The following is a 27,054-nucleotide window of genomic DNA, read 5'->3' as shown; positions in this document are numbered from 1 at the left end:
CATAGTACTGGGAAGATGGTGTTTGTTTTTTAATATTTTGTTTTATTTTAAAATTTTTGGCCATGCTGCGTGACTTGCAGGATCTTAGTTCCCTGACTCACCCTCAGCAGTGAAAGCTCAGAATCCTAAACACTGGACCACCAGGGAACTCTTGAGAAGGTGGTTTTGGCGCAGAAACCTAAAGGGAATGAGGGACAGAGCTATGCAGACTTCTGGTGGAAAAGCCTTCAAGGCAGATAGAATAGCATGGGCAAAAGCCCTGAGGGAGGAATACGCCTGGCAAATTCAAGAAATAGCAAAGAGGCTGGAATGCACTTGGAGGAAAAATGAAGTGGGGAAGGTGGGAAGTGAGGTCAGGAGGGAAAAAGGGCATTGCAGGCAAGGAGTTGAAGCCTCCCAGGGAGTGGAGGGGCTGATGGAGGGTTTGGGGGCAGAGAAGGGATGTCATTTGGTTGACTGGAGCACTTCTACCTGCCAGTGGAGCACAGACTATGGGGACAAGGCAGCAAGGAGTCCAGTGAGGAGTCATCAGACCAGGGTGGTGGTGGGGGATGTGTGTGTGGGGAGGGTGACTGAGTCTGAAAAAGCTGAAGGAAGACCTGATGGGAGGAGTTCCCTTCAAACTGGATGTCAGAGAAGAGAAAGGAGTCAAGGATGACTCCGAGGTATTCTACCTGTGCAACCAGGAAAATGGTGCTGCAATTTCCAGAGATGGGGAAGATTGGGGGTGAGGTCACTTTGGGGGAGCTCTAAGAGATCTTTTTTACTTGGAAAACTTGAGAAATCTAAATGGAGATACCGGTGAGGTGGTTCAATGTGTGAGATTGGAGTTTGGGGTAGAGTCCTGAGATGGAGACAGAAATTTGGGTGTAATCAGCATAGTATATGGTGTATAAAACCATGGGCCTGGTGGAGATTGTCAAAGGAATGTGTGTAGATGGAGAAGAGAAGAGGACCTAGGACTGAGTCCTTGAATCCTTCAGCATTTCAAATCAGAGAGACCAGCAAGGGTGATAATCTAATGGAGTTACATTTTCTGTTTGGCAATGGTTACACAGTTTAGGTGGCTTCAGTCTCTAAATCAGGGGTCTCCTACCTCTGGGATCTAACGCCTGATGATCTAGGAGCTGATGTAATAATCACAGAAAAAAGTGCCCAATAAATGTAATGCACTTTAATCATTCAGAAACCACCCCCCTCTCCCCCATCCGTGGAAAAAATTGTCTTCCATGAAACCCATCCCTGATGCCAAAAGGGTTGGGGACTGCTGCTCTGAACAGTGTGGGTGGGTCCCGCTATTTCTCAGGGAACGGCAGTGCTCGTAGAGCAGTAGTGGTTCGTCACTGTTCATAGGGGCGATGGGCAGGCGATGATTATGATTTTTATCGTCCACACAGTCTCCTTTCTAGGCGTGACTCTGTGAAGAGTTGTGACTTCTGTAGGGGTAGGTTTTGTAGGTTCTGTCCATGCCTTTGCCTGACAACGATAGGATAACTGTTTTATCTGTGTCAGGACAGTAAACTGGAACAAGAACTACTAGGGCCATGGGAGTGGGGGGGGTCTCCTCACTGTCCAGACAGAGATGTTTTCTCCACGGAGTGTTACACTGTTCATCCCAAGCACCTCTGAGGTCTGGGAGAGGCTGGGCTTTTTACTAGCCTCAGGGGCATTTGTGAAGGCTTTCTGGGGCGAGTTGGGGGGGGGGTTGGATCCTTGCCCACTGGAGTTCACATGGTCTTGGTTGCATAGTATGTCTTCAAGGATTGACCAGCGGTGAGAGTTCTCATCACAAGTTCACAACCTCTGGGTGTTTCACACAGTAATTGTGGGGTTCACCGTTCCTGGGGTGGTTTCCAGTGTTCACAAGGCAACTGAACTGTCCAACACAGTCCACACTTCCATGATGCAGTCATGTTAAAATATCTGTGGACATGTCATTTTCACCAGCGGTTCCCATTCTCTGTGGATGGTTGAAAGTCTCCCCTGAGGCACGCCCACCAATCCATGACTGTTTCACAGAAACTGTGGGATTGAATTATCCAGCTGAGTCAGGGTAGAATTCTGCCATTAACAGGCGATTTCACTGTCCATACTTGTGTGTTTGCTGCCTACAGTTGGAATCTCTAGGCTTATATTGTCCACAGGTTATGCCGCTCACTTCTGCTAATAATCACCAGTATTTATTGCCTACTTATCTCAAATCTCTGATTTCTCATAACAACCTAATCATTAATATCCCCATTTTACAGATGATGAAGCTGAGGCTTAAAAAAATCAATTCACTTGCTCTATACAATCTCACTCACATACAGGAAATAGCAGTTTGGGTTGCCACCCTGGTCTCCATCTTCTGATGGGAGTAGAGAGGTCTTTGAGGCTGTAGTATGGATCTATTATCTTTTAAACTTGGCATCATCTTTTTCTGAGGGGTGGGGCAGTAAAAGACATAATAAACTATACTGGTTAAGGGTGGTGGTTTTGAATTGGATAGATTGGATTTGAATCCCGGCTCTGACAGTTTCTGAGCCTTGCTTTATTAATCTGTAAAGGGGGCTAACAATAGGAATTCCCTTCTTTGGGGTTTTGTGAGGCTTCAGTAAGAAGCTGTCCCGACAACGCTTGGCCCAGCGCCGGGCACATAGTGAGCGCTAGCAGTTCGGGAGCTGTTATGATAACAGTGATGATGGTTATTATTGCTGGACCACACTGCTCCCAGAGGGTTACAATATCCGTGGGGGAGCTGCACTGTCCGTAGGCAAGGTTACATAATTCCTCAAGGGGGAGCTGCTTCCTGGGAGGCCCTGGTCTCCCCGAGGAAGAGGCCCGAGAATTCTTCTGAGGACTGCTTAGGGACTGCCCTAAGGCCTCTAGGAACACACCAAAGGAGGGTGGGCTTGAAGCCCTAAGCACCCAGAGCCTAACCCTTCAGGCCTTTCGTCTCTGTGGCCCGTTCACTTCTCCCTATCTTCTTGGTTTCATTCTCTCTGAGCATCTCCTCCCCACCCCCTTTCCTCTCCTTCGGTACCTCAGAGTCTTTTCTGAGATTGTTTCCAGGATCAGCCTGTGAATATAACTGCTATTTGCCCTCTACTGTTGGCCATCTGATCATTGCTGATTTCCTGTTTCCCAAAGCCTCAGGCTCTGTCCATTCCTCCCAGCTGCAGAAAGAGACTTAACACATCCCTACGCACTGGCCTTCATCCTTAAGCCCTGTCTTCCTCTCTCCTGGCGACCCCCTAGTGTCCCTCGGGAGCACATTTGTTCAGACTTTGGTCACCCCCTCGCATCCTGGCTCCACCCCCGGAACCCCCCTGCCCTGGAGGTGGAAGTGGGGGTACCTCCGGCGCCAGCCGTGTTCCCAAGACAGCTGCAGTCTGCGGATGGGGGGGCGGCTCTTGCGTGCTTTCTCTCTGGTCACTTCCTCCCCAGATGGGACTGGGGCTATCTGGAAGGCCAAGACCCTATCCCTGGAGGAGCGGAGGAGGCAGCCGCCTCCCCATTTCCGACGCAGGGAAATGCTTCCCACCCATTCCACCCCACCCCTGGACAGCTGCCCCTAGTCAGGCTCAGGGTTGGGGGGGGCGGCGCATGGTAAGGCCAGCCTGGGAAATGTTGTGGTCTGGATCATCCTCCGACCCGACCCCCACCCCGCGCCCCCCGCTCCTGCAGAGAAAGTTCTGCCTCTTCCGAAAAGGTCCATACTCCTCACAGAAGTTTCTGACACTCATCATAAGGTATCCCTCAAACCCTCTTACAGGCTTCCAAAGAAAATGTGGACCCCGCAGTGGGCAGGAGAGGAGGAGGAGGGGCGGCAAGTCGCGGATCCTGAGGACTTAAAGTTATCTTCAGACTTGAAGCCTCAGAGAAAGGTCATGACCCCCAGGACCCCATCCTATCCCAGCCCCTCCTTCTCTCCTCCCCCGTCGCGCGGCCCCTTTAAGCCTAGTGCCGGCCGGTCCTCAGTGGCAGCGCGCCGGCGAGTGTGTGTGTGTGTGTGTGTGTGTGTGCGTGTGCGCGCGCGCGCCCGCGCGCGTGTGTGTATGTATGTGTGCCTGTGTGTGTCTGTGTGAGTGCGCGGGGAGGGGGCGGGCACAGTGTCTCCATGGCGACGCGGCGGTGACGTCGCCGGCCGGGGGGCGTGGGCGTCCCGGCCCCGGAGTGCGATATTAACCCGGGAGGCGGCGGCGGGGAGGGGAGAGGCTCTGAGAGGCGAGGCCGGGTGAATCGGCGAGGGCGGCCCGACGTGCTCGGGACGGGACGGGGCAGCGCGGGCGCCGGGAGCTGCGGCCCGGAGTCGGGGCGCCTCGCCCCGGGCCCCCCAGCATGAAGACCCCGGCGGACACAGGTGGGGGCGGGGGCAGCACGTGTGGGGGAGACTTGTTGCCCCGGGAAACCAGGCGGAGAAACTTTGGGGGGGCTGAAGGGTTCTGGGGGAGCCCGAGTGTTCCCCAGTTGCGGGGGACCCCCCAAGCACTCGAGACCTGTTGCTTCTTGTGGTGCGAGCGGGGGTGTGCACCGAGCCCCCAATTCCTGGTTCTGGGCGCAGTGGTTGGGTGCTGCGAGTCTTGGTTCTTTCCTTGCCTGGACCCCAAAACCTGGGCTCTCCCTGACACCCGGGATCACGGGGGTGGCTGGGTTCCTCCCAGCCGCTCTGTCACGTTGCACTCTGGGGGCCGGGACGTGTGCGGGGTGTGTGTGGGGGGGGCGCTGTCCACAGGGCCCGCTATTCCCGGTTCCGCGCTGCACGGTCCGGCCCGTGACCTTCACCGCGATGCGTGCCCCGCACCGGCTTAGAGGGGGATACGGGATGGCCTCTAGGAGGAGGGCGTGAGTGGGGAGCCCGGGAGTCGGGGTCCGGGCTGCGCCGCCCCTCCCCCGCCCGTCTCCGCCGGCTCCTCGCTCCCCCGCCCGCGCCGAGTCGCAAAGTTCCAAAGCGCAGCCCGAACGTTCGAAAAAGGAACTTTTTGTTTCCGACCTTAGAACGCGCGGCTTTAAGGTCGCTCCGGAGAGACCTGGGAACTCTCCTCCCTCGCCGCCGGGGACCTGGGGTTGAGGAGGGTGGGGAAGGTGGGGGGGACGCGGAGGCTGCCCCCCTTGTTCCCCCTCCCTCATCCAGCTCTTCTCTTTCAACCGGCCGTCTCTTCCCTCCGCCCCCCTCTTCCCCGCCAACTTGCTCCTCCTTAAGGGACCAAGGTTCCCCTCCCCCCCCTCGATCGGCGGGCCGGGGGGCAGCAGGATTAACCCCCCCTCCCACTCGGACTTTCCCCCTTCCCCTCCCCCGCCGCCCCCGGGCTCTCACAGGCTGGACTTTGCGCCCGGGCGCGCTGGGGGAGGGGTCCCAGCCGCCCCCTGCCCGTCTACCCCGTCGGAATCCGGCCCGGGGCGGGGACGGGGGAGGGGGAAGGGGGCCGGGCGCCGCTGTTCAAACTTGTTTCCTTCCCCCGGCGGCGGCCGCGGCTACGGCTCCTGTGTGCGGGTGTGTGCCCCGACCGGCCCACCCACCCCGCCCCCCCTCGCTGGGCGGGTGGGGGCGGCTCTTAAAGGGCTCCGAGCCGGGCTCCGTCGCCTGGGGATTGGGGGCCGAGGAGGGGGCTGGGTGTGGGCAGGGGCTCGGAGTGCTGTAGGGTCAGTCACGTGCGTCCCACATACTCTCTGGCTCCTAAAGGCTCCAGGGCCGCTGGGCCTCGGGGGCAGCCGGAGACTCCCCTCGCCGGAGGAGGGGGCCGAGGGACCCAGACAACCCCGCCTCGTCTTCGCTCCCTGCTATGGGCCTTCTCCTGGTGGGACCGGCTGGGCCGCTCCCCCATCCCAGTCTTGGGGCCGCGCCGTGTGTGGGTTCTCTGGCTGGGGGAAGGGGCGGGAGCCTTTTCTGGCCTCCCGATGGGTCCATGGGTCCATCTGCCTCCTGGCTGGCCGCTGCGCGCCCCTCCATCCGATCCTCTATCCCGGCCCCACTCTCCTCTGCCGCGGCTGTTTCCCACTTCCTGTTTTCTTCCCGGCCCTGGCGCCACCGAGGGCTGCCTGGAGTGGGGGAGGTGGTGGGGCCCCCCAGGAGGCCGGTGTGTTCTTCCTCTACTACTGCCCCTCCCTTCCGACCCCCATAGTCCTTTTGAAATAAGTTTGGGCAGTTAAGGTGAATTTGAGGGGTGCCCGAGAATTCTGCACCCCCCCCCTCCGCCCCAGGTTTCCATAGTCTGTCTGGGAGATTCCCTACCCCGCCTGTGTGGGATCCAGGTGTGTCTTCTGGGACCCCGCCATCCCAGCCCTTCCTGTCTGCTGCCTCTTCTCCACCCTGTCTGGCAATGTCCTCAGTTCTTCTCTCTGTCAGCTGCTCTGTCTCTGCCTCACTGTTCCCCCCCGCCCCGTGCTCCAGAGGTCCAGCATCCCCAGGCTTTCTTGGTGTAGGCCGGGTGGTTCCCTGTTTTAAGCACGTGGACTCATACACAACACACACTCACACATGCTCCCCTTGCCCGTGCCTGGCTCCTGGCTCCAAAGCCTGGGGAACAGAGCCCCATTGAGACACCCTGACGTCACCCCCCATCTTCCTTCTCCCCCCAAAGCTGGGAACAGGCCCTCATGTATGCTGTGTCCGATGAGGAAAGCTGGCTTTGGGGTTGGCCTGGGAATGGGGAGGGTCCCTGCCATGAGTGGGAGCCAGGGTCCTGGCCCCGGAGCAAGGTTGTTCAGGGAGGGGGCTTAACTAAGGGGGCCTGGGTCAGCCCCCGAAATGCAGCTTGAGGCCTTTCCAGAGCCCCCCACCTCCATTCTGAGTTCCCTTTGTGTTGCATGTAGTCTCTCTCACTCCTTCTCTTCTGCAAAGTTTATTTTTAGCCTCCTGCTCCCCCGCTCCCAGGACTGTCGCTGCACACACGTTGCCTGGTTACCGGGACAAGGAGGCTGGGGCGGGTGGGCTGGGAAGGGTGGCTTTAATTTTGGGGGGAGGGTGAAAATCAGTACACCCTCCCAACCCTATACTGATGTCTCAGGGGCTTCGGCCCCCACCCCGAGTCCAAGAGCCAAACTGGGGCTTGTTGGTGGGGGCGGGGTCTTGAAGCTTGGTGCCATGAAGGGAGACAGGAGTTTTTTGGAGAAGGTTGGCGGGTACATGAAGCGGGCAGTCTCTTGCATTCCCAAGAGCCTCTGGGCCCTGAACAAGACTGTTGGACCTGGTTTTCTAGCAGGGTGAGGATCAAAGGGTGAACACCTGGATTCCCAAGAGAGGGATGGGGCTGTGGATGTTGGGGTCCGTGGAAGGTGTTGTCAGGGGCTGTCACTTGTGAATGGAGCAGGAACTGCTGGTACAGGACCCTGGGTCTGTGACCAGCTGAGGTCATATGGTCATATCCCTGGAGCCCTGAGGGACTGACTGAAGCTGGGATTTCTGAATGGGGCAGGGACCAGGTGGGGAATGCTGGCCATCCCAGTCTGCCCAAGGCCAGGGGTCAGGGATTAGAGTCAGCTCTGATTTAGAGGGAGTGGTCCCTTTGGGACCAGGAGCTGCTGATCTCCGGCATCCCCATGGGGAAGGCTCCCTGTTGGATTCCAGACTTGGGGCTTTCAGGGAGGTTCCATGTTGCCTCAGGTTGGGTTGGTACCTGCTTCAGCTTGAGCCAGGGCCATGGGAAGAAGGCTGACCCTTGCAGCCTGACTGGGACTTGGGACCCGCCCATCCTTAACTGTCCACCTTGGCCTTCTCCCTCTAGTGGCACCAGGGCTCCTGTCCTGCCTCCCCCCCTTCTCTTCCTCCCTTTTCCCTCCTCCCACCCCTCCATTACCGGCTGCCTTGTGCTGAATTATTGATGGTCCCTGATTACCCGGGGGTTTGGGAAATGACAACAACCGCAGCCCCCCCAACTCCCCTCCTCAGGCTGCCCACCCCCTCTAGGGACCAACCAGCCCACCACCAACCTCTACCCAAGGTTAATGCTGGGGGCGGGTAGGTAGGTGGGCAGGGAAGAAGCTGAAGATGAGAAGGCAGAAGGGGGAACGGGTTGCAGCGAGCGATGCCTGTTCAGTGTTGAGGCCCTCCAGCCAGGTTGGGTCCATGTGCCCGGGTCTGGGTAGGGCAGTGTAGCACAGAGGGTCCCTGGCTTGATGGGGGGGCGCTCTCTCAGACAGTCTGGGTTTCACTCTCCAGGGAAGACAGAAGCCTCTGTGTGTGCAAGCGCTGACCTCATCGTCAACCAGCCACCCCACCCCTCCTGGTCCTTTTAAGAAAAAAAAAAAAAAAACCTTCTCTTGGGGGCCTAGGGTGGGAGTAAGGGCTCCGGTAGGTCTTGGGAGGGAGACAGTGTATGTTCCTAGGAGGGGAACAGAGGAGGTTGGGGGGTAGGGGCGTGGTAATGACTAACCCTGAATGGGAGTGAGGGTGGGCTGGGGGTGGCTAGCCCCAACCCGTCTGGCCACGTGTGCCCCTTCCTGCCCCTCCCCCACTGGCAGCCCTGCCCGCCGGCCTGGCTTGGTGCCTGGCCCCCTGGCACTGGCCCCGGGACCCGCCGCCGACGGTTTCCTGTTTCTCCCGGTGTCGCTGGAGCAGGCTCCGGCTTCCCCTCCCCCCAGCTCCTGTCTAGCCCCCCTCACACACACAGACACACTGTCTCCCTCTAACAGGTCTTGGCTTGGCAGAGGGGAGACGGGTTTCCCCATGGTAAGGGCGGGGCCAGGAGGTGGACCCTGGGATGGGCCCCAGGGCCCTGGACTTGGCGCCCTGACCCAGGGCAGCTCCCCTGCGTCCCGTCTCCAGGCTTTGCCTTCCCGGATTGGGCCTATAAGCCGGAGTCGTCCCCCGGCTCCAGGCAGATCCAGCTGTGGCACTTTATCCTGGAGCTGCTGCGGAAAGAGGAATACCAGGGTGTCATCGCCTGGCAGGGGGACTACGGGGAGTTCGTCATCAAGGACCCCGACGAGGTGGCTCGGCTCTGGGGAGTCCGCAAGTGCAAGCCCCAGATGAACTATGACAAGCTGAGCCGGGCTCTGCGGTGAGGAGGGCCGAGGCCCCGGGGCAGACTTGGACAGCCCCCCACACACACCGGTTGGGAGCCCCCTGGCCCGTGGGGGTAGACATTGGGTTTGACTTCTGGCTGTGCCACATGATGGCTGTGTGACCTCAGGCCAAGTTCTCACCCCTCTGAGCCCACGTGTCACACTGAGGCGAGAACGTGGTCATGGATGTGGCCTGTAGTCTGGCCCCAGAACTAAGGGGAGAACTGGTCCCCCACCCTCTGGACCTTGATTCCTCTCGTGTGGCCCACGTTTCTCAGTCACCCTTTGCGAGCAGCATTAATATGGGTCAAGGTTTGGGTTCTAGATTCGGGTCCCCTGTGACTGACCCTCCGGTGAAAGGTGTTTGTGCACCCCCAGCTATTACTACAACAAACGCATTCTGCACAAGACCAAGGGGAAACGGTTCACCTACAAGTTCAACTTCAACAAACTGGTGCTGGTTAATTACCCTTTCATCGACGTGGGCTTGGCTGGTGAGTACCAGGGCTGGTGGGTACGGCCTCAGAGGGAGAGCAGGGTCTACCTGAATGTCCAGGCGAGGCGGAGTGGCGGGGGGTGGGGGGCGGTGGGGGGGGGCCTTGACATCACGTCTTCCCTCTCCCGTCAGGGGGTGCGGTGCCCCAGAGCGCCCCGCCAGTGCCGACAGGTGGCAGCCACTTCCGCTTTCCTCCCTCGACACCCTCCGAGGTGCTGTCTCCCACTGAGGACCCCCGCTCACCGCCGGCCTGCTCTTCTTCATCGTCATCCCTCTTCTCGGCCGTGGTGGCCCGGCGCCTGGGCCGGGGCTCGGTCAGTGACTGTAGCGATGGCACGTCAGAGCTCGAAGAGCCCCTGGGAGAGGACCCCCGGGCCCGACCGCCTGGCCCCCCGGAGCTGGGTGCCTTCCGTGGGCCCCCGCTGGCCCGCCTGCCCCATGACCCTGGTGTCTTCCGTGTTTACCCCCGGCCCCGGGGTGGCCCTGAGCCCCTTAGCCCTTTCCCTGTGTCTCCTCTAGCTGGGCCTGGCTCCCTGCTGCCCCCGCAGCTCTCCCCGGCTCTGCCCATGACCCCGACCCACCTGGCCTACACCCCGTCCCCCACGCTGAGCCCCATGTACCCCGGTGGTGGCGGGGGCCCCAGCGGCTCGGGGGGAGGCTCCCACTTCTCCTTCAGCCCCGAGGACATGAAACGGTACCTGCAGGCCCACACCCAAAGCGTCTACAACTACCACCTCAGCCCCCGCGCCTTCCTGCACTACCCCGGGCTGGTGGTGCCACAGCCCCAGCGCCCCGACAAGTGCCCGCTGCCGCCCATGGCCCCCGAGACCCCACCGGTCCCCTCCTCGGCCTCGTCCTCCTCTTCCTCCTCTCCATTCAAGTTTAAGCTCCAGCCTCCCCCCCTGGGACGCCGGCAGCGGGCTGCTGGGGAGAAGGCCCTGGCGGGCGCTGACAAGGGCAGTGGCCTGGCCCTCAGTGGTGCAGGCGGGCTGGCCGAGGGTGCCGGGGCACTGGCCCCGCCACCGCCACCGCCGCCACCACAGATCAAGGTGGAACCGATCTCCGAAGGCGAGTCGGAGGAGGTGGAGGTGACTGACATCAGCGACGAGGACGAAGAAGACGGGGAGGTGTTCAAGACGCCTCGTGTGCCTCCTGCACCCCCAAAGCCTGACCCGGGCGAGGCGCCCGGGGTCGCCCAGTGCATGCCTCTCAAGCTGCGCTTTAAACGCCGCTGGAGTGAAGACTGTCGCCTCGAAGGGGGTGGGGGCCCTGCTGGGGGCCTTGAGGATGAGGGTGAGGACAAGAAGGTGCGTGGGGAGGGGCCTGGGGAGGCTGGGGGGCCCCTCACCCCAAGGCGGGTGAGTTCTGACCTCCAGCACGCTACAGCCCAGCTCTCTCTGGAGCATCGAGATTCCTGAGGGCTGTGGGCAGGGGACCCCCATTCCCCCCACCCCCCATGCCTCTTTTGCTGCCTTAACCCCCCCCCAATTCCCTGGAGGCGAGGGCAGCTTTTTAGTCTCGCTTCGCCTCCTCCTCTTTCCCGTTCCCCATGTTTTGTATAAAACTTTTAATTTTTTTTTTTTTAATGGTGAGGGTGGGTGGGTGCCCAGGGGTGGGGCCATCCCCTGTCCCTGTGGGTTTCTAAGCTCCAGGCAAAGTGGTGGGGGTGGGAGGGAGGGGGGAGTTAAGGGGGCCACCTCCATTCTGGGGAATTTATATTTGAACTGAGGCTCCAGCCTCAAAGCCCAGGAACTTTTTTTATTACAATCGTTTAGGAAGTAAAGCCTGTCTCCCTCCCTGTTCTCTGCCTCCTGTACCGCTTTCTCTGTCCATCCCCGGCTGTCCTCAGCCCCAACTCTGCCTTCCCCGCCCCTCCAGGGGCCGTGAGTGCCTGGGTTTCTCATAGCCCCACAGGGTTGCAGCAGAGGGAGGGACATTTTATGATGAACCAAAAATTCCGTGTTGAGGGGGGTGTTGGGGGCGGAGGAGGGTGAGGGGTGCCGCCCATAGGCCACAAATCTCTACAAGTGCCTGCTATCCCTCTCCTGGTCCCCACCCCAGTGCCAGTCCAACCCCTTCACCCCCCAGCTGCTCCTAGGACTTGCCCCATAGGCAGGCGGGTGGGGAAGGGGGTGCCCTGAAACCAAACTGGAAGCCCCCTCTGCCTCCCAGCTGGGGCCCCTGGGGTGGGGGTCTGTGGTCAAGCCTTATTCTGTATTGGGGATGGAGGGTGGGTGGGGAGGGAAGTCGGGGGCTGCTGGAGAATGTATTCAAAACAATAAAAACTTTGGACCTTTGGATGCAGTGATTGAGTGTTGCATGCAGCCACCTCAGGGCCACATCCTTGGCTCTGAGTGGATCCATGGCCAGAGGGCCTAACCCCATCTGAATGGGTCAAGTCCAGTCCTGGAAAATGAACTCCTGGCCTCGGGGGGCACTAAACCTCTGGGCCTGGTGGTGAAGCTCTTGGGCATTCTCTGGCCCTCTGACTGCCCTCTCTCGTGGGGATCCACTCTTCCTGGGAGCACTTTTCGGCTCTTCAGTGCCAGGCCATGGCCCTTGTTCTGTCTGCAATGCCTCTCTTTGTGAATTACTGTTCAACCCTCCAGGCTCTGGTGAAGGCCTGGCGCTCCTTCTGCACTACCTTTGGTGTCCTCACACGTCAGCTCTTAGAGGTGCTTATGAGTTAATCTGGGAGTCCTTTGGTGACAGGCTTGCAGTGTCTTGCAATGTAGATCTTTCAAGGCACTTTAGTGATCCTCCCATCAACCCATGGGAGCACTCCACTAGTAAATTAAGAAGAGACTGGCTTAATCGCAGTTGCAGTTCACCTACTGTGTGCCAGGTACTTAGGAGCTGGAGTTCTTTATCTCCAAGGTGGGAGCTGGCAGCTCACTTAAATGACTTGCCTAAGGCCTTAAGCCCAGCTGGGACTTTAATGAAGTCTGTCTCTGAAATACATGTTCTTTCAACAAATCAATTCTCCTAAAGTCAGGATGGTTGGATCTAGACCAGGATCTCAAGTTCCTAAGATCTGATAGGAGAGGTCATAAAGCCGGAAGCCCAAGTTGGAGAGCTTGAATCAGAGATGAATCAGGAGGAGGTATCCAAGCTGGAGGTGCTTTTAGACAGCACAACCCATCCAGTGCAGGTGAGGTGCCTGAGGCCCAGAGAGGGAAAATTTTCCAAAGGCCACACAGCGGCTAAGAAAATTGAGGGCTCGGCCTGCATGGCTTCACCATGAAACCCCACCCTGTGCAACTCGGGGGGAAGGAACTGGAAACTCCTACCCACTCATTTCATCTTCATTTCAAGCCAGCCCCGGGTGGGTGGTCCCTCATGATGCCCGTTGGCAGTGAAGAAAGGATCCAGGGCTGGGGTACTGTGAGGCTCCTGTGGAGGCCTGCAGGCAACTGCTCCCTCTCCTGGGTGATGTAAGTCACTCCCTTGGGGTGGGGGCCACTGGGCTATTTCTGGAAGTAGGGATGAGGCATGTCTCCTGGCAACATAGATGCAGCTAAGTTGGTGGTGGTGTGATGGAGAGAGGGGGATGTCATTACTGAGGTAGGAGGGAGGACCCTGACTAGTAGTCTCAGCACCTGATTCTAGTACCTTCAAAGCACCTCTAAACCGGATCTAACATGGAGTCAAAGGCGCTCAGCTCCAGAACCCCTCTCCAGATCAGACCACAGCCCAGCCAGATTTCTTGCCCCAAATTCTGGCTAAGTGGGACGTCACAGGTGGCCTCTGGTCTTGAAAACTCCAGCAGCTCCTCTCATCTTTAAAGTGGCCCATCTAAATCTATTCAGTTTTTGCAAGGTCATACCCTTGCTCCCTTCCACATCCTCCAAGATCTCTGATACCAAGTAAAAGCTCAAGACACTTCCATCAATTAATTCATATAGTCAGAGACTCTCTCCTTACCTATAATCCCCAGCACTCCCTCAGTCCCCGGAAATTCCTTTCTTAGGCTTCTCAACCATCGCTCACTTCTTCAGGTCCCTCAAAGATACCATCAGTTTCTCACAGTCTCCCACAGACCTTTTACAGACACCTCAAGTCCTTTCTGACTCCACTCCTCTCCAGGAAGACCATTTTACCTCTGAGCACCTCTGAGCACCTCTAGACACCCAGAGGTCCCTCGTAGCCACTTACAAACCGCTCTAGCACCCCTCAACAAACGTTCTCATCTCGTACAGACATTCGGATAAGATTCCTTCAGACTGACTCCCTCAGGCTCCCAAGGACCCCAATATCCTCTGGCGGTTGCACACGTGCGGCCCAAGCCGCACGTCCCACGGGTTCTGGCCGTTAAGTAACCGCCGCTATTCTGCCCTGTTCTCCTGCCCTTGTAAGCCTTCTTGGTCCAGGTTAAGATTCCCCAGGATTTGGGGCTTGAGTCAGATTTTTGCTTTTGGACTCCGAGCCGCCGTCAGAGGGCAGCAGGAACTGTTTGACTGAGGAACTACTACAACTCCCAGAAGCACCCGCTCTGGACTGTGCAGTGATGTAGCCGCATTCATTGCGAAGAGAGCGTTAGTGTGACTGTGCTTTGCCTTCTGGATAATGTAGTACGAAAGGCTTCAGAGTTACTATCCGTCTGCCCCAGGAGTTTGTGTCCGCTGGGAATTGCACTCAACTACAGCGTGGACGAGACTTTTTTCAAAGGGCAAGGCAATTAGAGTGATCACAGGATCTGATTAAAGTGAAGCCTAGAACTCCATTTCCCGTCATTCCACGAGACAGGAGAGGAGGGTGACTTCATTTCAGTTACAAATACTTCCGGAACACATAGACACATTCACATGAACTCTTATTTCCCAGCACACACTCACACGAGCTCTGTACACACACACATACACACACACACACACACTCAAACGAACTCCGTTTCCCAGCGCGCTTTGGACTACCGTCCTTCCGGGTATTAATCGCTAAGTGGGGGCAACATAATGCGAGCACAAAACGCGAGGCTACGCCTAGCAGCTGGCTTCCTTCTTTTGGGCCTTCCAGGATCCTGTAATTTAGGAAGCCTGAGGATTCAAAGAGCTTAATGGGATCTTCAAAATAAATTGTGTTTTCCTTTCTTTCAACCTTCAGTTCAGCCTCCAGGTGCAACGTACATTGTTAGGAAAAGCTAGACAGTATCCGAAGACTGTATTGTCTTGAAAATCCACCGGAAACTTTGTTTCCTAAATCGTTGGCGGAGAGGGTTTTCCTTCCGGATTTGTGGAAACCTGGGAGTGTTTGCACTCCATTTTCCAGTAGTCCCTAATCGACTTCGGCTCTTTCTTGGGACCTGGCGTCAGGAGAGGAGGCGTTGAAACTTTTTGCAGTCTATCTTAGGCGACTGTCTTTCCCTTTTCGCTCACGCTCTTTCCGGCAAACCTCAGCTGTTTTCTCACAAAGGGTCGGGATCCGGTCTGGACTATTCCCCAGCATGCTTCAGGATTACGGTAGACCCCGCCCCCTCAGTCAAAGGTAAGGCCGCCTTGAACTCCATTTCCCAGAAGACACAAGGCTCGCTGTAGCAACTACCCTGAAGCCTCGGTGTTGACTACATTTCCCAGCAGGGATTGCGGCCTAGCGAACGAGGGTGGAGGAATGCCCTGCCTCTCCATTTCCTAGCCTGTCTCCGGAACTGCAAAATCCACTTGGGGCTTAGGAATCACATGGGACTCCATTTCCCGGCGTGCTTTGGAAGTAGCTTTATACCTGCAATGCGGTGAGGGCGTGGCGACGACTACATTTCCCGGCTTGCCTCACAGCCCGATAGCGGCGGGTCCACCGGCTCCGACTCAATTTCCCAGAGTGCACTTGGCGCCAGTCGGCATACAACCAATAAATTAAGTGAGCGACTGGACTTCGTTTCCCGGAGTGCATCGGGCCTATACAGCTCACAGATAGAGTTGCCTGAGACTACATTTCTGAGGCACACCTGGGGACGCGCGATTGCCGCAATGGAGTGAGTGTGCGACTCTGACTCTGCTTCAGAAAGTGCTTCAGAGTCCGTTTTGGGCAGTTGTCCAACTTATTGCCCGGGACTCTTTCCCGAGGTGCAGCGCGACTCATCATCGCCGCAGCCCTGAGGTCTTTGTGGACTCCATTTCCCGGCGTGCCACGCGGCTCTCTGTGAGGGCTTTGAGCGGCGACGGCGTCGCGTAGGGCCGGCGGACTGCATCTCCCAGCGTGCCCCGCGGCGGGCGCTGGGCCGGAGCCGGAGCCCGAGCGGCGCGGCCTGGAAGAGGCCGGAGCCCGGGGGAGGCGGCGGCGGCGGCAGCGGCGGGGGCAGCCCGGGCAGCCCGAGCCCCGCGGCCTGGGCCTGCGCTCGGCGCCATGAGCGGTGGCGCGCCTTCGGGGGGCGGCCCTGGGGGCTCGGGCCGGGCGCGGACCAGCTCGTTCGCGGAGCCAGGCGGCGGAGGAGGCGGCGGCGGCGGCGGCCCGGGGGGTTCGGCCTCTGGCCCAGGCGGCAGCGGCGGCGGGAAGACGTCAGTCGGAGCCATGGGCGGGGGCGTGGGGGCCTCAAGCTCCGGGGGTGGCCCCGGCGGCAGCGGCGGAGGAGGCAGCGGCGGCCCCGGCGCGGGCACCAGCTTCCCGCCGCCCGGAGTGAAGCTGGGCCGTGAGTACTAGCGGCGCCCGTGGCGGGTGGAGATCGGATCCCTGAAGCCACTCAGACGTCGATCAGGTTCTTCTTTATGCTCAGGGAGGAGCTCGAGGTCACTGTGCCTTCCCAAACTGGGATCTGAGATCTACGCCCTCCCGGAGAGAGGGATTCGGGGGGGTTACCATCACTTGGAGTTTAGAATTCGAATTAGTAATCCTCCAAAAGACAGGGTCACAGGTTCCTGTTCTTCCAGTCCCGAAGTCTTGGGTCCGTGAGCCTTAAAAACAGGAATCTGATGTTGCCATCCATTCGAGAACGGATCAGGGGTCATTGTCGCTTGCAAATGGGGCTCAAGGGTTATTGTTTCTCAAGAGAACACGAATAAGATCATCACCACCCAGAGAAGGGATCTGAATTGCTCCCCTTTAGAGCATGGGGATTTGGAGTGAGTATCACTTAGAAGCAGGGATTTGGGCTTGCTGTGGCCCCAGAGAACAGAACAGGGCCAGGGCTTTCCAAATCTGATACCCAGTCATCTTCCCTTTTAAAACACTATCTGTCCATAATGTGTAGAATTGTACACCCAATGGTGGAAATTAATGATTGCTGCTTCTCTTGAGGACAGATTGGAAGTCAGCATACCTTTCAGACCAAGTTCATAGTCACTAATATTCAAGCAAAGATGTCTGTCTTGAAGGGTTTCCTTTCACAGAAAACGGAATGGGGGCAGGGGCGGTTACCAGTCCCTCCCCTAGAATAAGGATGTGAAGTTATACCCCTTTCATTATTCTGATGTATGATGTCATTGACAGTGGATAAATAGCTATATAGGATCCTCTCCCTCCCTCTCCCCTCTGAATGGATCTGATTCATCACTGACTTATTTTCTTTGGGGAACCTTTCACCAGTTACCCCAAGAAGAGGGATCCCTGTCCTCCAAGAATGCCAACTTTTGCTGCCATTCGCAGAATGCTTTGGGAATTTCCTTTAAAGGACTGAGGCCAGGATAAACCCTTGATGATAGAGATCAGGTTCACCATTCTCACTATTAAGTGTTCATCCATTAGGGACCAGTTACGTACAGGATGGGGTCTGGGGCTCCGAACCTCACGGGTGAGGTCAGGCCAGTGCCTTTTTCTAGCCCCAGAGTATTTGGGTAAGAGCTAATTGTCTCAAAAGTGAGAGTTAGGGCGCTGGCACTCCCTACAGGAGGAGTCATTCTTTTCTGTCACCAGAAACCAGTGGTGAACTTAGGGAGGACTTAGAGATCACTGTCCCCCAAGCTGTGGGAAAGGTTAGGGCTTTACTGACATAGAAGTACCTCAGGATTCCTGCTCTCAAGTGGAAGAGGTTAGGTCAGGCTCTCCCTAGTGAGTAGGGAGCAGAAGGCAGTTAGCTCTCGTCATGGATGGATTCAACATCTGGGAGTGGTGGTGCCTCCTCACATCAGGAGGGACCAATAATTTGCTGCTCACCAGAAGTGGAAATTAGAGGTTACCAACCCTGGTACAGCAAGAGGTTTTATGTGTCAGTATTCTCCCCTATGGAGGAGTCAGGATTTGGGGTTCCCTGAAGGGAAGAGAGGAAAAGGCAGCATCTAGGAGCCACCTTTGAAGATGGGGGAGGGACAAAGACCGTCCCCCGCCCCATGAGCTTCCTGTAGAGACTCCCTGCCCTCTCACAGCCCCAGGATGGGGTGGTGGCCCGAGGGGAAAGGTCAGTAGATTGTGTGTTCCCTTTGCTCCCCAGGTGACAGTGGGAAGGTGACCACAGTGGTAGCCACTCTAGGCCAAGGCCCGGAGCGCTCCCAGGAGGTGGCTTACACAGACATCAAAGTGATTGGAAGTGGCTCATTTGGGGTCGTGTACCAGGCACGGCTGGCAGACACCAGGGAATTGGTGGCCATCAAGAAGGTTCTCCAGGACAAGAGGTTCAAGGTAGCTTGCGGGGAACGGGGATCAGGAGGTTTGACTGCACATGACTGGTGGGGGAACTCCAGCAAGAGTGCTGGACTTGGGTTTGTACAGGGGGTCTGAGCATGGGCCAGAGGAGAAGAGTGAGCTGTGTGGGGATGTGCATTCCAGGAGAACCCAGAGCTAACTTTTATTGGGCTCTTGTTCTTCGTAAGTGCTTTTGTAGGCGAGTTTAACTTAACGCAAAGATTCTCTGAGGGTAGGTACTGTTGTTACTCCCATTCTAAGTAAGCAGAAGCTGGAAACTGACACTCAGATAAGAGAATTGCACAAGGTCAAGTCTAGAATCTGATTCCCAAGCACTTCACCTTAACCACTGAGTTACTCTGCTACCCAGAAGAGAAAGGAAGCTGGTGGGGCTGATGATTCTGTCTGCGAAGGTCAGGCTTTGCCCCCAGGGTCTGGCACTTGCTGGGAGAAATCCTGCCCGTGCTATAGATGCTTGGGTGTGGGGCCCGGTCACCCCTGAGGAAGGGGTCCTTTACCTCATTCATATATAGTGCCCTGTGAGCTGGTAGAGGCCCTTTGGATCCTGTATAGTCGGGAGGTAGGAGAAATTGAGCCTGGGCTGAAGAAACCAGGTCAGAGTTTAGGTCTCGGGCAGTGAGGACTTCAGGGGCAGGTCTTCCTCCAGGGTGCTGGTCAGAATTTGATTATAGGTGAGTCCCGAAAGTGAGAGGAATCTGAGGATAGGGGCCTCTGAGGCCCCAGGGGGGAACAGAGGAGAGGGAAGAGTGCTAAGATAGGTCTTCTGGGAAGAGGTTGAGGCTGGATCTCTACTGGGAAGGTGAGGATGAGAAGCCTGGAGTCCAGGACTCAGGATCCAAGTGCCCAGATGCCTCCCGTGAAAGCAGTGGAGTGCCCTGGGGACTAGGGGCATCTGGATGACCTCTCCCTGTCTAGTGTTGCTCGTGCCAGGCAGGGAGGTGGGCTTCATGTGGCCACATCATGTGATTTTCAAGAGAAGCTGAAGAACTTAGATTTATATGTGAAGTCATTTGCTTTGTAAACCTGAGCAAAAAATCAAACATTGTTAAGAAGTAGGCTGCAGGAAGCACATGTAAGTGGTCTGAGTTTAGTTGTGAGGGGAGCTAGGGGTGAGGAATTAGGGGCTGCTTCATATAGGGCCTTGGAGCTAACCAGCGGAGTGGCTGCTTGGCCCTGCTGGCAGGAATTGGAGTAGAGCTGTGGCGAGGGGTGCTCGGGAGGGGAGGCAGGGAGAGTGGCTTGTCTTCTGAGGCTCTCTTCCCTTGCCTCCCAAGAACCGAGAGCTGCAGATTATGCGTAAGCTGGACCACTGCAATATCGTGAGGCTGAGATACTTTTTCTACTCCAGTGGGGAGAAGGTGAGACCTGGGTATGGGGATTCCTCCTCTGCGTGGGCTCCACCCGTCTGCTGCCTTTCTCATGGCTGCGCATCCCTTCCCCCGTTATTCCCCACACACCTTCCTCCCCCTCTTCCTTGCTCATTTCTCATGACGCCTCACACCTCTCCTTTGCTCTCTGCAGAAAGACGAGCTTTACCTAAACCTGGTGCTGGAATATGTGCCCGAGACAGTGTACCGGGTGGCCCGCCATTTTACCAAGGCCAAGTTGAGCATCCCTATCATCTATGTCAAGGTAGGCAGGCTGGCGGGCTGCGGGGGTCCTGGCCCACCAAGTCAGGTGCTCCAGACAGACTCTCCCATCATTTCCAAGTTTACATTGGTCTCTAGAGGCCTCACGTACCTTGCCCTTGTCCCTACATCCCCAGAGATGGAGCTCCCCAAAGGCAGCGCAGCCCAAGCTGAGGCCTGATGCAATCCGGGAGGCAGGCTGACCAGGGCTGGGGAGGCTGCACATTACCGGCTCGTGTCCACACCAGGAGCCCACACACCAAGTGGTGTTGGTGCGGTCAGCTCAGAATCGAGGTGGGGACTTAGAATGCAGAGGCACAGTGAGGTCAGAGTCCTGGCCCTTGGAGCCCTGGCAGAGGGGGATGGGAAGGAGGCAGGGTTGGAGGAAACTTAGTGTCCATGGAACCAGGGACTCAGGCATCTTCATTCATGGCCTGCGGAGGCTCATTCCCCTGGTGCTGTGCCCTGTGTGTTACTGTCCCTAAGGACGTATTTGAGTGAGTGACTGAGTGAGTGGGCGGGCTTCGCGATGCTGTGGAGAACGGGACCCGAGCAGCCAGCTGCATGGCAGGAGGAGGGTGGGCTCACGTTTGCGGAGGTTGCATGGGCCGTTTTTCCTCCCGCTGGCTTTAAGCATCCCAGGCCTAGGGTGGTGCTGTGGGACCGCACCTTCTGGGGGGGGCGGGTGGTGGTGGTCTGGTTTGTGGACTGTGTCCCGGACCCAGCACTGAGCAGCTGTAGAGGTCCCACTGACTGAGATGCAGACTGCTCCTGAAGAGCTCTCAGTTTAGCAGGGTAGACAGGCATCATCACAGAGAACTCTAAAACTGCCAACAATGGCCGACCCGGAAGCAGCACAGGGATTCTGCAAACAGGAGGCCCCTGGCCCTGCCTGCTTTGGGAGTGAGAAGGATTAAGGAAGGCTTCTGGGAGAAGACTGGGCACAGGACAAGAAGGTGGCATCTCTGGCCACAGGCACTGGGAACAGAGGAGGTGCTGCCCAGGAGGCAGGCCTGAGCAGTTACACATGCCAGGCTATGGACAAAGCCCTGGGGCTGCAGCAGCGATGGAAACACAGAGATCCCTGCTCTTGGCACTTAACATCCTAGTCAGTAGGAAAGAGAATAGCAGAAAAATCCAGGTGGAGAGGGGCTGGCGTGAGGGTGGTTTTGACTGCTGTGTGAAGGAGGCTGAGCCCTTCCTACAGCCAGTGGTTTTCTTGGTGAGGCTCCCCAGCCTGCTTTAAAACAAGGCCTTCCTGATGTATCTGTCTTGTCCATCAGGCTTCTGCCAAAGTGTGTGTTTGAAGCAGTGGTTTCCAAAGTGTGGACCGGCACCAGCACTAGGGGGCTGGTTGCAGAGCCTCATCCTGATCTACCAAATCAGAACCTCTGGGAGTGGGCCCTGCAGTCCTTGTTTTACCATGGCCTCCACGTGATTCTGGTGCTCACCAAAGCTTGAGAACCAAGGGGCAGCGGAAGTGTTTTCAAGACAGGGAGAGTGGGCCTGGAAGGGCTCTGCAGGCCGAGATGGTGGAGCAGGGGTGTGCTCTGCGGGGAGAACTGGGCTGGAGTTCTGCTGTCCCCTGCCCACCCCAGGTGTACATGTACCAGCTCTTCCGGAGCTTGGCCTACATCCACTCCCAGGGTGTGTGTCACCGCGACATCAAGCCCCAGAACCTGCTGGTGGACCCCGACACTGCTGTCCTCAAGCTCTGCGATTTTGGCAGGTGGGCCTCACCTGGGGTGGGCTGGGTGGCTGAAGGGGCGAGGAGGGATCCCGACCCTTGGCCCATGTTGACTCCTGCCCATATCTTCCCACAGTGCAAAACAGTTGGTCCGCGGGGAGCCCAATGTCTCCTACATCTGTTCTCGCTACTACCGGGCCCCAGAGCTGATCTTCGGAGCCACCGATTACACCTCATCCATCGGTCAGACTTGGGTGGGGTAGCAGTTGTGGCAGTTTTTGAGGTCCTTCTGTGTGTCTGCCAGGCTCGGTGATAAAGCGTAACACCTGTTCCTTTAGCTGGTCCTCACAAATTCAGGAAGGTGATGCTGTCATAGGTGTATTTTACAGTCTAAAGCTTAGAGTGGTGAGGTCACCTGCCCACAGTCAGGTGGGACTAGGCAGGGCTGGGCTTTGAAAGCAGACCTGACTCCAGAGTCCATAGAGCCCTGGAACCTCCCAGGAAGTCCTTTCTCCTCAGTCAGCAGGAGGGGCTGACAGTGACCTTGGGGGAATCCGGAGGTGAAAGGCTTTGCCACCATGAGGGTGTGACCTGTTCACAGGGCCTCGATGTCCTTCCCTATTGCTGGGGGTGAGAGTGCCAACTTCCAGGCATGAGGAGAGGGTGTGAAAGTGTTCGGAAGAGCAAGTTCATCAGCTTTGCGAGGAAACATCATGGTCCCTAGGTGTGAACTTGTGCTGTGGGGGTCAAGGTACAGGACTGGAAGGGGTGACTAACCAGGCCACGGCTATTTCCGAGAGCGAGAGAGAGGCCAGAAGTGAGTAAGGCAGCTCATTTAATGCTTTCCCTCCGGGCCTCCCTGAGGCCCGGAGAACATAGGTGTCTGTTCTGGGCCTGTTGATGTGTCCTCTGAGGCTGCAGAGAAAAGGCTTACTGGGATCAGAGTGGAGAGAAGCGATGGAAACCTCTAGATTGCAGAGTACAGCACAGTCAGGCAGACTTGGAGGTTCAGAGTCAGGCTCTTGTGTTCCTATGCTGTGTGACCTTGTGCAAGGCCCTTTCTCTCTGAGCCAAGAAAATGGGTCTCTTGGCATTTCTCAGGGTGATCATGAAGGACAGAAATGCTTGCCTGGAGATGGGCATGGTAGCTCTGACCCTCCCCCCGTTCCTCTTCAGATGTGTGGTCGGCTGGCTGTGTACTGGCTGAGCTCCTCTTGGGCCAGCCCATCTTCCCTGGGGACAGTGGGGTGGACCAGCTGGTGGAGATCATCAAGGTGAGGGCAGGGCCAGGGCGGGCAGGGACTGGGCTCAGGGCCAAGGACCTTGGCTCAGACCCCTTCCTTTCCCTACAGGTGCTGGGAACACCGAGCCGGGAACAGATTCGCGAGATGAACCCCAACTACACGGAGTTCAAGTTCCCCCAGATTAAAGCTCATCCCTGGACAAAGGTGGGGGAGGGCTCAGGGTTCAGGCAGCGTGGCTGAGGTCCCCACCGGAGGCCAACTGGTCTGGGGACCTGGCTATAGTCACGGCTCAGTAGTGGGTCAGTTAACTTTGATCACATGGCAAAGTTTAAAGCTGAGGACCCCCAGTAAATCCCAGAGGCTTGCTTTCTGATGGGGAAACGGGCTCACAGCACAGCAGGGCCCAAACAGTCATGGGACCCGAGCGGGTTGCTCATCTGATACAAACTCACCTCCCCTTAAGAGGCTGCGCATCATTTTCCTCATCTGAAAGCGGGGTTGTGGGGGCGAGCAGGAGCACACCAGTACCCAGGGCCTCAGCCGTCTCTTCTGCACCCCCAGGTGTTCAAATCGCGAACGCCGCCCGAGGCCATCGCGCTCTGCTCCAGCCTGCTGGAGTACACCCCCTCCTCGAGGCTCTCGCCGCTGGAAGCCTGCGCCCATAGCTTCTTCGATGAACTGCGATGTCCTGGAACCCAGCTCCCCAACAACCGCCCGCTCCCCCCGCTCTTCAATTTCAGTCCTGGCGGTGAGAGCCCAGCCTGGGATCTGGGGTGCTGGAGGGGCAGCCAGAGACGGCAAAGAGCTTGGTGTGGAAGACCGGAGTAGAGAGCTGAGTGTGGGCTGCAAGACAGTCCTGGGGCTCAGAAAATACACCCCTGATGCAGGGAGACCCCAACCCACCTCATCTGCACTCTGCGATTTCCCGTGTTAGGCTCCTTCCAGTTTTATTTAAAGTGTTGAGTGGCTACACCTGTCTTTATCTGGTGCCCCTTTCTAACCGGGACTGGGTCGCCAGGTGCCCTGTCCCCTGACTAGACATGTCCATTCCTGTCTCTAGAACTCACCATCCAACCATCTCTCAATGCCATCCTCATCCCTCCTCACTTGAGGTCCCCAGCGGGCACTGCCTCCCTCACCCCGTCCTCACAAGGTAAGTTGGGGGCCATCTCCTGTGCAATAAAGCTGCATTTCTCAGTGTATGGGGGGGAGGGTTTGTTCTCACAGCCCCTGAGTTTACTGCAGATATGCAGAAATTGTTGACAGAAAGCCATGTTTCCCATGTGAATGGGCACCTTTGTAAGGCATTATTGCCTGTATTTTGTGTTCAGATGCAAACTGGAAAATGAAAGACATACATCTGGTCTGCACAAACAAATAGTTAAATTTGTTCCTCCCATTTAAAAATGAGAGCTATTTTATGTGCAAATCCAGATTTCCTGTTTCTCTTGGGGAAGAAAATCAGACTGGGCAGCAGTGGGCCTGCCTCTGCTCAGGGTGGTCCTGCCAGCTGGAGCTGAGGTCCAGCTGCCCCCTGTGCTAAGGGGCTTCGCTCCCTTGTGAGTCACTTAGTGACCAACCTGGCCCTTTGGCGTCTGAGTTTGAAACCCTCGACCTCAAGTGACAGCTTTCGGTTTCTAATGTAGCATCTCACACCAGCTTCCTGCCTTGGGGTGGCGGGGTGGCGGTGGGGGGCCAACAGGCCCAAGTTAACCATTTGCTCTTCCCCGCCCCTCAGCTTTAAGTGAGGCTCAGACCAGCTCGGACTGGCAGTCGACCGATAACACAGCCACCCTCACCAACTCTTCCTGAGGGCGCCACCAACTACCCTTCCATCTTGGAGCCCTCTGTGGGGCTGGGAAGGGGGGCCATAGCCCACCAAGTTCCTGCCCTGACTGGGCCCCTAGACTAGAGGGCAGAGGTAAACGAGTCCCCACCCCACCCCCTAGTCCCTCCCTCACCAGCCTCACCCCTGTGGTAGGCTTTTTAAGAGGATTTTAACTGGTTGTGGGGAGGGAAGAGAAGGAAGGACAGGGGATGGGGGGCATGAGGACCTTCCACCCCCTCAGCCCCCCACCCTCCCCCCAGGTCTCCACCTCCTCCAACCCCCTCACCTACCGTGTCCCTTGTAAATAGAACCAGACCAGCCCCTCTCCTCCTCTTCCCTCCCCTCGCCCCCGGGTGTAAATAGATTGTTATAATTTTTTTCTTAAAGAAAATGTCGATTCACACCGTCCAACCTGGCCCCTTCCCCTCCTACAGCTGTGTCCCTGCTCCTGTCCTCTGCCCCTAAGGCCTCCTCCCTCCTCTCCCCACTCTGGAGGGCAGGGGCAGTGGGGGAGCTCCTGATGTCTTAGTTTTCACAGTAAGGTTTGCCTGTGTACAGACCTCCGTTCAATAAATTATTGGCATGAAAACCTGCTTCCTGTCTAGACACCTGTTTTCACAGAGGTGAGGGGGGGCTTGCGGGGGGGCGGGGCGCTGGGACAGAGTGGGCTGCGTCTCAGGCAGGGGAGCAGGTGCAGTGAACCCAGGCTGGCCCAGGCCTCCTGTGCCTCAGCTCTGTGCACGTGGTGAGCCGCGTCTGGCTTATCCACCACAGCACACATCATCTGCTTCTACTTAGGGAGGGAAGCACCGTCATTCCCAGGTGACTGGTGAAAGAGCTGGCCATCAGATAAGTCAGGGCCACAGAATGTAAGTGGCAGAGTCAAAGTTTGAATGAAGGGCTCCCTATATCATAGCCTGAGCTACCTGCCGCTTAAGGGGGACACAGGGTGATGAGGCGGGTCACTTGGGCCAAAACAACCTTGATATAGACTCTTGGTGGCCATGGATGGGGGCAGAGGAGCCGTTTCCAAACCCTAGCAGAGAGCCCCAAGCCTTCATTGCTGTCTTAAACAGGACCCTACTGTGCCCACCTCTAGGGATGGTGGGAAGTGACACCTTTGGGAAGGTTGTTGCAGAGGGCCTGATTTTTCTCCTTGCTTTGTAAACATGCTGGGGCCAGATGGTGGGGCTGTGGCAGAGTGAAATGGCATCTCCTCCACATGGTGCCAATGGTAGCGAAGGCAAGAAGCCCTAGAGAGGAGCAACTGAACTATCCAGTACTGGACTCCATTTGTGAAATGGGAGAGTTCCGAACACACCCCTGAGGGTGTTCAGGGACTGTTCCTATGGTATCTGCGCTCTGCTATCTCGTGAGGTGAGCACCAGGGGCATCTGTATACTGACGGCCCAGAGCAAACCCTGCCCCTCCCTGCTCAGCACCATCAGCTGTCACCTTGTTCACAGGATGAACACCGAGAGCAGGTGGACTGGATGAGGGAAGGAAGGGTCTGGACAAGGGGCTGAACTTGGGTTCCTGGGGGCCCCTGCCTGCTGCTCACACCAGTGGGCCATGAGGTTCCCAAGGGTGTCCCTACACCCTCCGCCCACCTCCCTGGCCTCTGTCCAGGTCTGGCCCCATCCTCTCCTTCCCGGCCCATCTTCAGCTTCCTCCTTGCCCCATCCTGATGGATGCCAAAGAGCCCTAACCCCAGAGAGAACCCTCACCCCATCCCACCCCCTGCACTTCCCTAACTTCTAAGGCTGGTTTTCAAGGCCTTCCCAGGTCTAGACTTCCCCCAACCCCCACCTCATCACCCCTCCTTCGCCCGGCCTCCCTCCCGGACACCTCAGCCACAGCCTGTCCTGCCGCACCTGTCCAAGCACCTCGGTCTAGAGGCCTGAGAGGAGCCTGCCCCAAGTGATCTGCTTTCTTCTGGACAGCAGAGCACTATCAGCCCCACATAACCTCAGAAAACGTTGGGGATTCCTTCCTGCTCCCAAGACCTTTTTATCTTTTGCGGCCCCTTAAGTCCAGTCACTTTCCCTGCAGTTACACTGACTCCTCTGAGCCGCCGCCCCCTGTACTGGTTTCAGGTCACAGGCACTCAACAGCACTGGTTACAGATGTGGGCTGAAAGCACCACCTGGATTCAAATCCCGGCTGACGCCTCTGCCGAGCTCTGAGACCTTGGATGAGTCTGTCCCTATTTCCTTGGGATAACATTGGGATGGCCTCACAGGCCTGCTGGGATCACATACACACACAGTGCTAACTGCAGCGCCTGCCCATAGCTGGGCAGCGGAATGCCTGCTGTCACTGTCGTCAGTAACTGGACAACCTCCGAGTGCACCGAGAACTCAACGCCTCACGGTGGTGTCTGCCTGTAGTATTTCCTTCTTCTTCTACAAGCAGATGTTTGCCTTTTCAAGGACTACCTCCTCTAGAAGTCTCTGACCCCCGATCTACCATGGAGGTTTGTTTCCTGCTCCGGGCTCCTACTGTCCCTACACCTCCCCACTGCCGCCCTGGGGACCCTGGAGCTGAAGTGTGCCTGCCCCGCCTCAGGCACCGCAGACGCCTGACTCGTCTTTGGGCCCCAGCACACAGAGGGTGGGCCT

At 57.3% G+C, this 27,054-nt stretch overlaps 2 protein-coding genes across 2 annotated transcripts; both read left to right on the top strand.

Moving 5' to 3' along the window:
• Positions 1 to 4,177: 4,177 nt before the first annotated feature.
• On the top strand, positions 4,178 to 11,623 carry ERF (ETS2 repressor factor). The gene is made up of 4 exons (XM_027515675.1): positions 4,178 to 4,345; positions 8,747 to 8,981; positions 9,364 to 9,479; positions 9,614 to 11,623. Exons 1-4 carry the CDS (start codon positions 4,324 to 4,326, stop codon positions 10,897 to 10,899), a joined length of 1,659 nt encoding a protein of 552 aa, XP_027371476.1. The 5' UTR covers positions 4,178 to 4,323; the 3' UTR covers positions 10,900 to 11,623.
• Positions 11,624 to 15,082: 3,459 nt separating this feature from the next.
• On the top strand, positions 15,083 to 25,027 carry GSK3A (glycogen synthase kinase 3 alpha). Its single transcript, XM_027515673.1, has 11 exons — positions 15,083 to 16,100; positions 17,835 to 18,022; positions 19,321 to 19,404; positions 19,568 to 19,678; positions 21,273 to 21,403; positions 21,498 to 21,604; positions 22,538 to 22,635; positions 22,714 to 22,809; positions 23,167 to 23,353; positions 23,666 to 23,758; positions 24,344 to 25,027. Exons 1-11 carry the CDS (start codon positions 15,818 to 15,820, stop codon positions 24,415 to 24,417), a joined length of 1,452 nt encoding a protein of 483 aa, XP_027371474.1. The 5' UTR covers positions 15,083 to 15,817; the 3' UTR covers positions 24,418 to 25,027.
• The last annotated feature ends 2,027 nt before the right edge of the window (positions 25,028 to 27,054 follow it).

This window comes from Bos indicus x Bos taurus, chromosome 18, assembly GCF_003369695.1.
Source record: "Bos indicus x Bos taurus breed Angus x Brahman F1 hybrid chromosome 18, Bos_hybrid_MaternalHap_v2.0, whole genome shotgun sequence".
In the NCBI taxonomy this organism is placed as follows: domain Eukaryota; kingdom Metazoa; phylum Chordata; class Mammalia; order Artiodactyla; family Bovidae; genus Bos; species Bos indicus x Bos taurus.
Note: the sequence above shows the minus strand (reverse complement) of the source record. Positions and strands in the feature narration are given on the sequence as shown.

Coding starts and splice junctions, on each gene's coding strand:
- ERF (XM_027515675.1), top strand. CDS start 4,324: ATGAAGACCCCGGCGGACACAG. Junction 4,346..8,746: donor GAAGACCCCGGCGGACACAG/GTGGGGGCGGGG, acceptor TCCCGTCTCCAG/GCTTTGCCTTCCCGGATTGG. Junction 8,982..9,363: donor AAGCTGAGCCGGGCTCTGCG/GTGAGGAGGGCC, acceptor GTGCACCCCCAG/CTATTACTACAACAAACGCA.
- GSK3A (XM_027515673.1), top strand. CDS start 15,818: ATGAGCGGTGGCGCGCCTTCGGGGGGCGGCCCTGGGGGCTCGGGCCGG. Junction 16,101..17,834: donor GCCCGGAGTGAAGCTGGGCC/GTGAGTACTAGC, acceptor TTTGCTCCCCAG/GTGACAGTGGGAAGGTGACC. Junction 22,810..23,166: donor AAGCTCATCCCTGGACAAAG/GTGGGGGAGGGC, acceptor CTGCACCCCCAG/GTGTTCAAATCGCGAACGCC.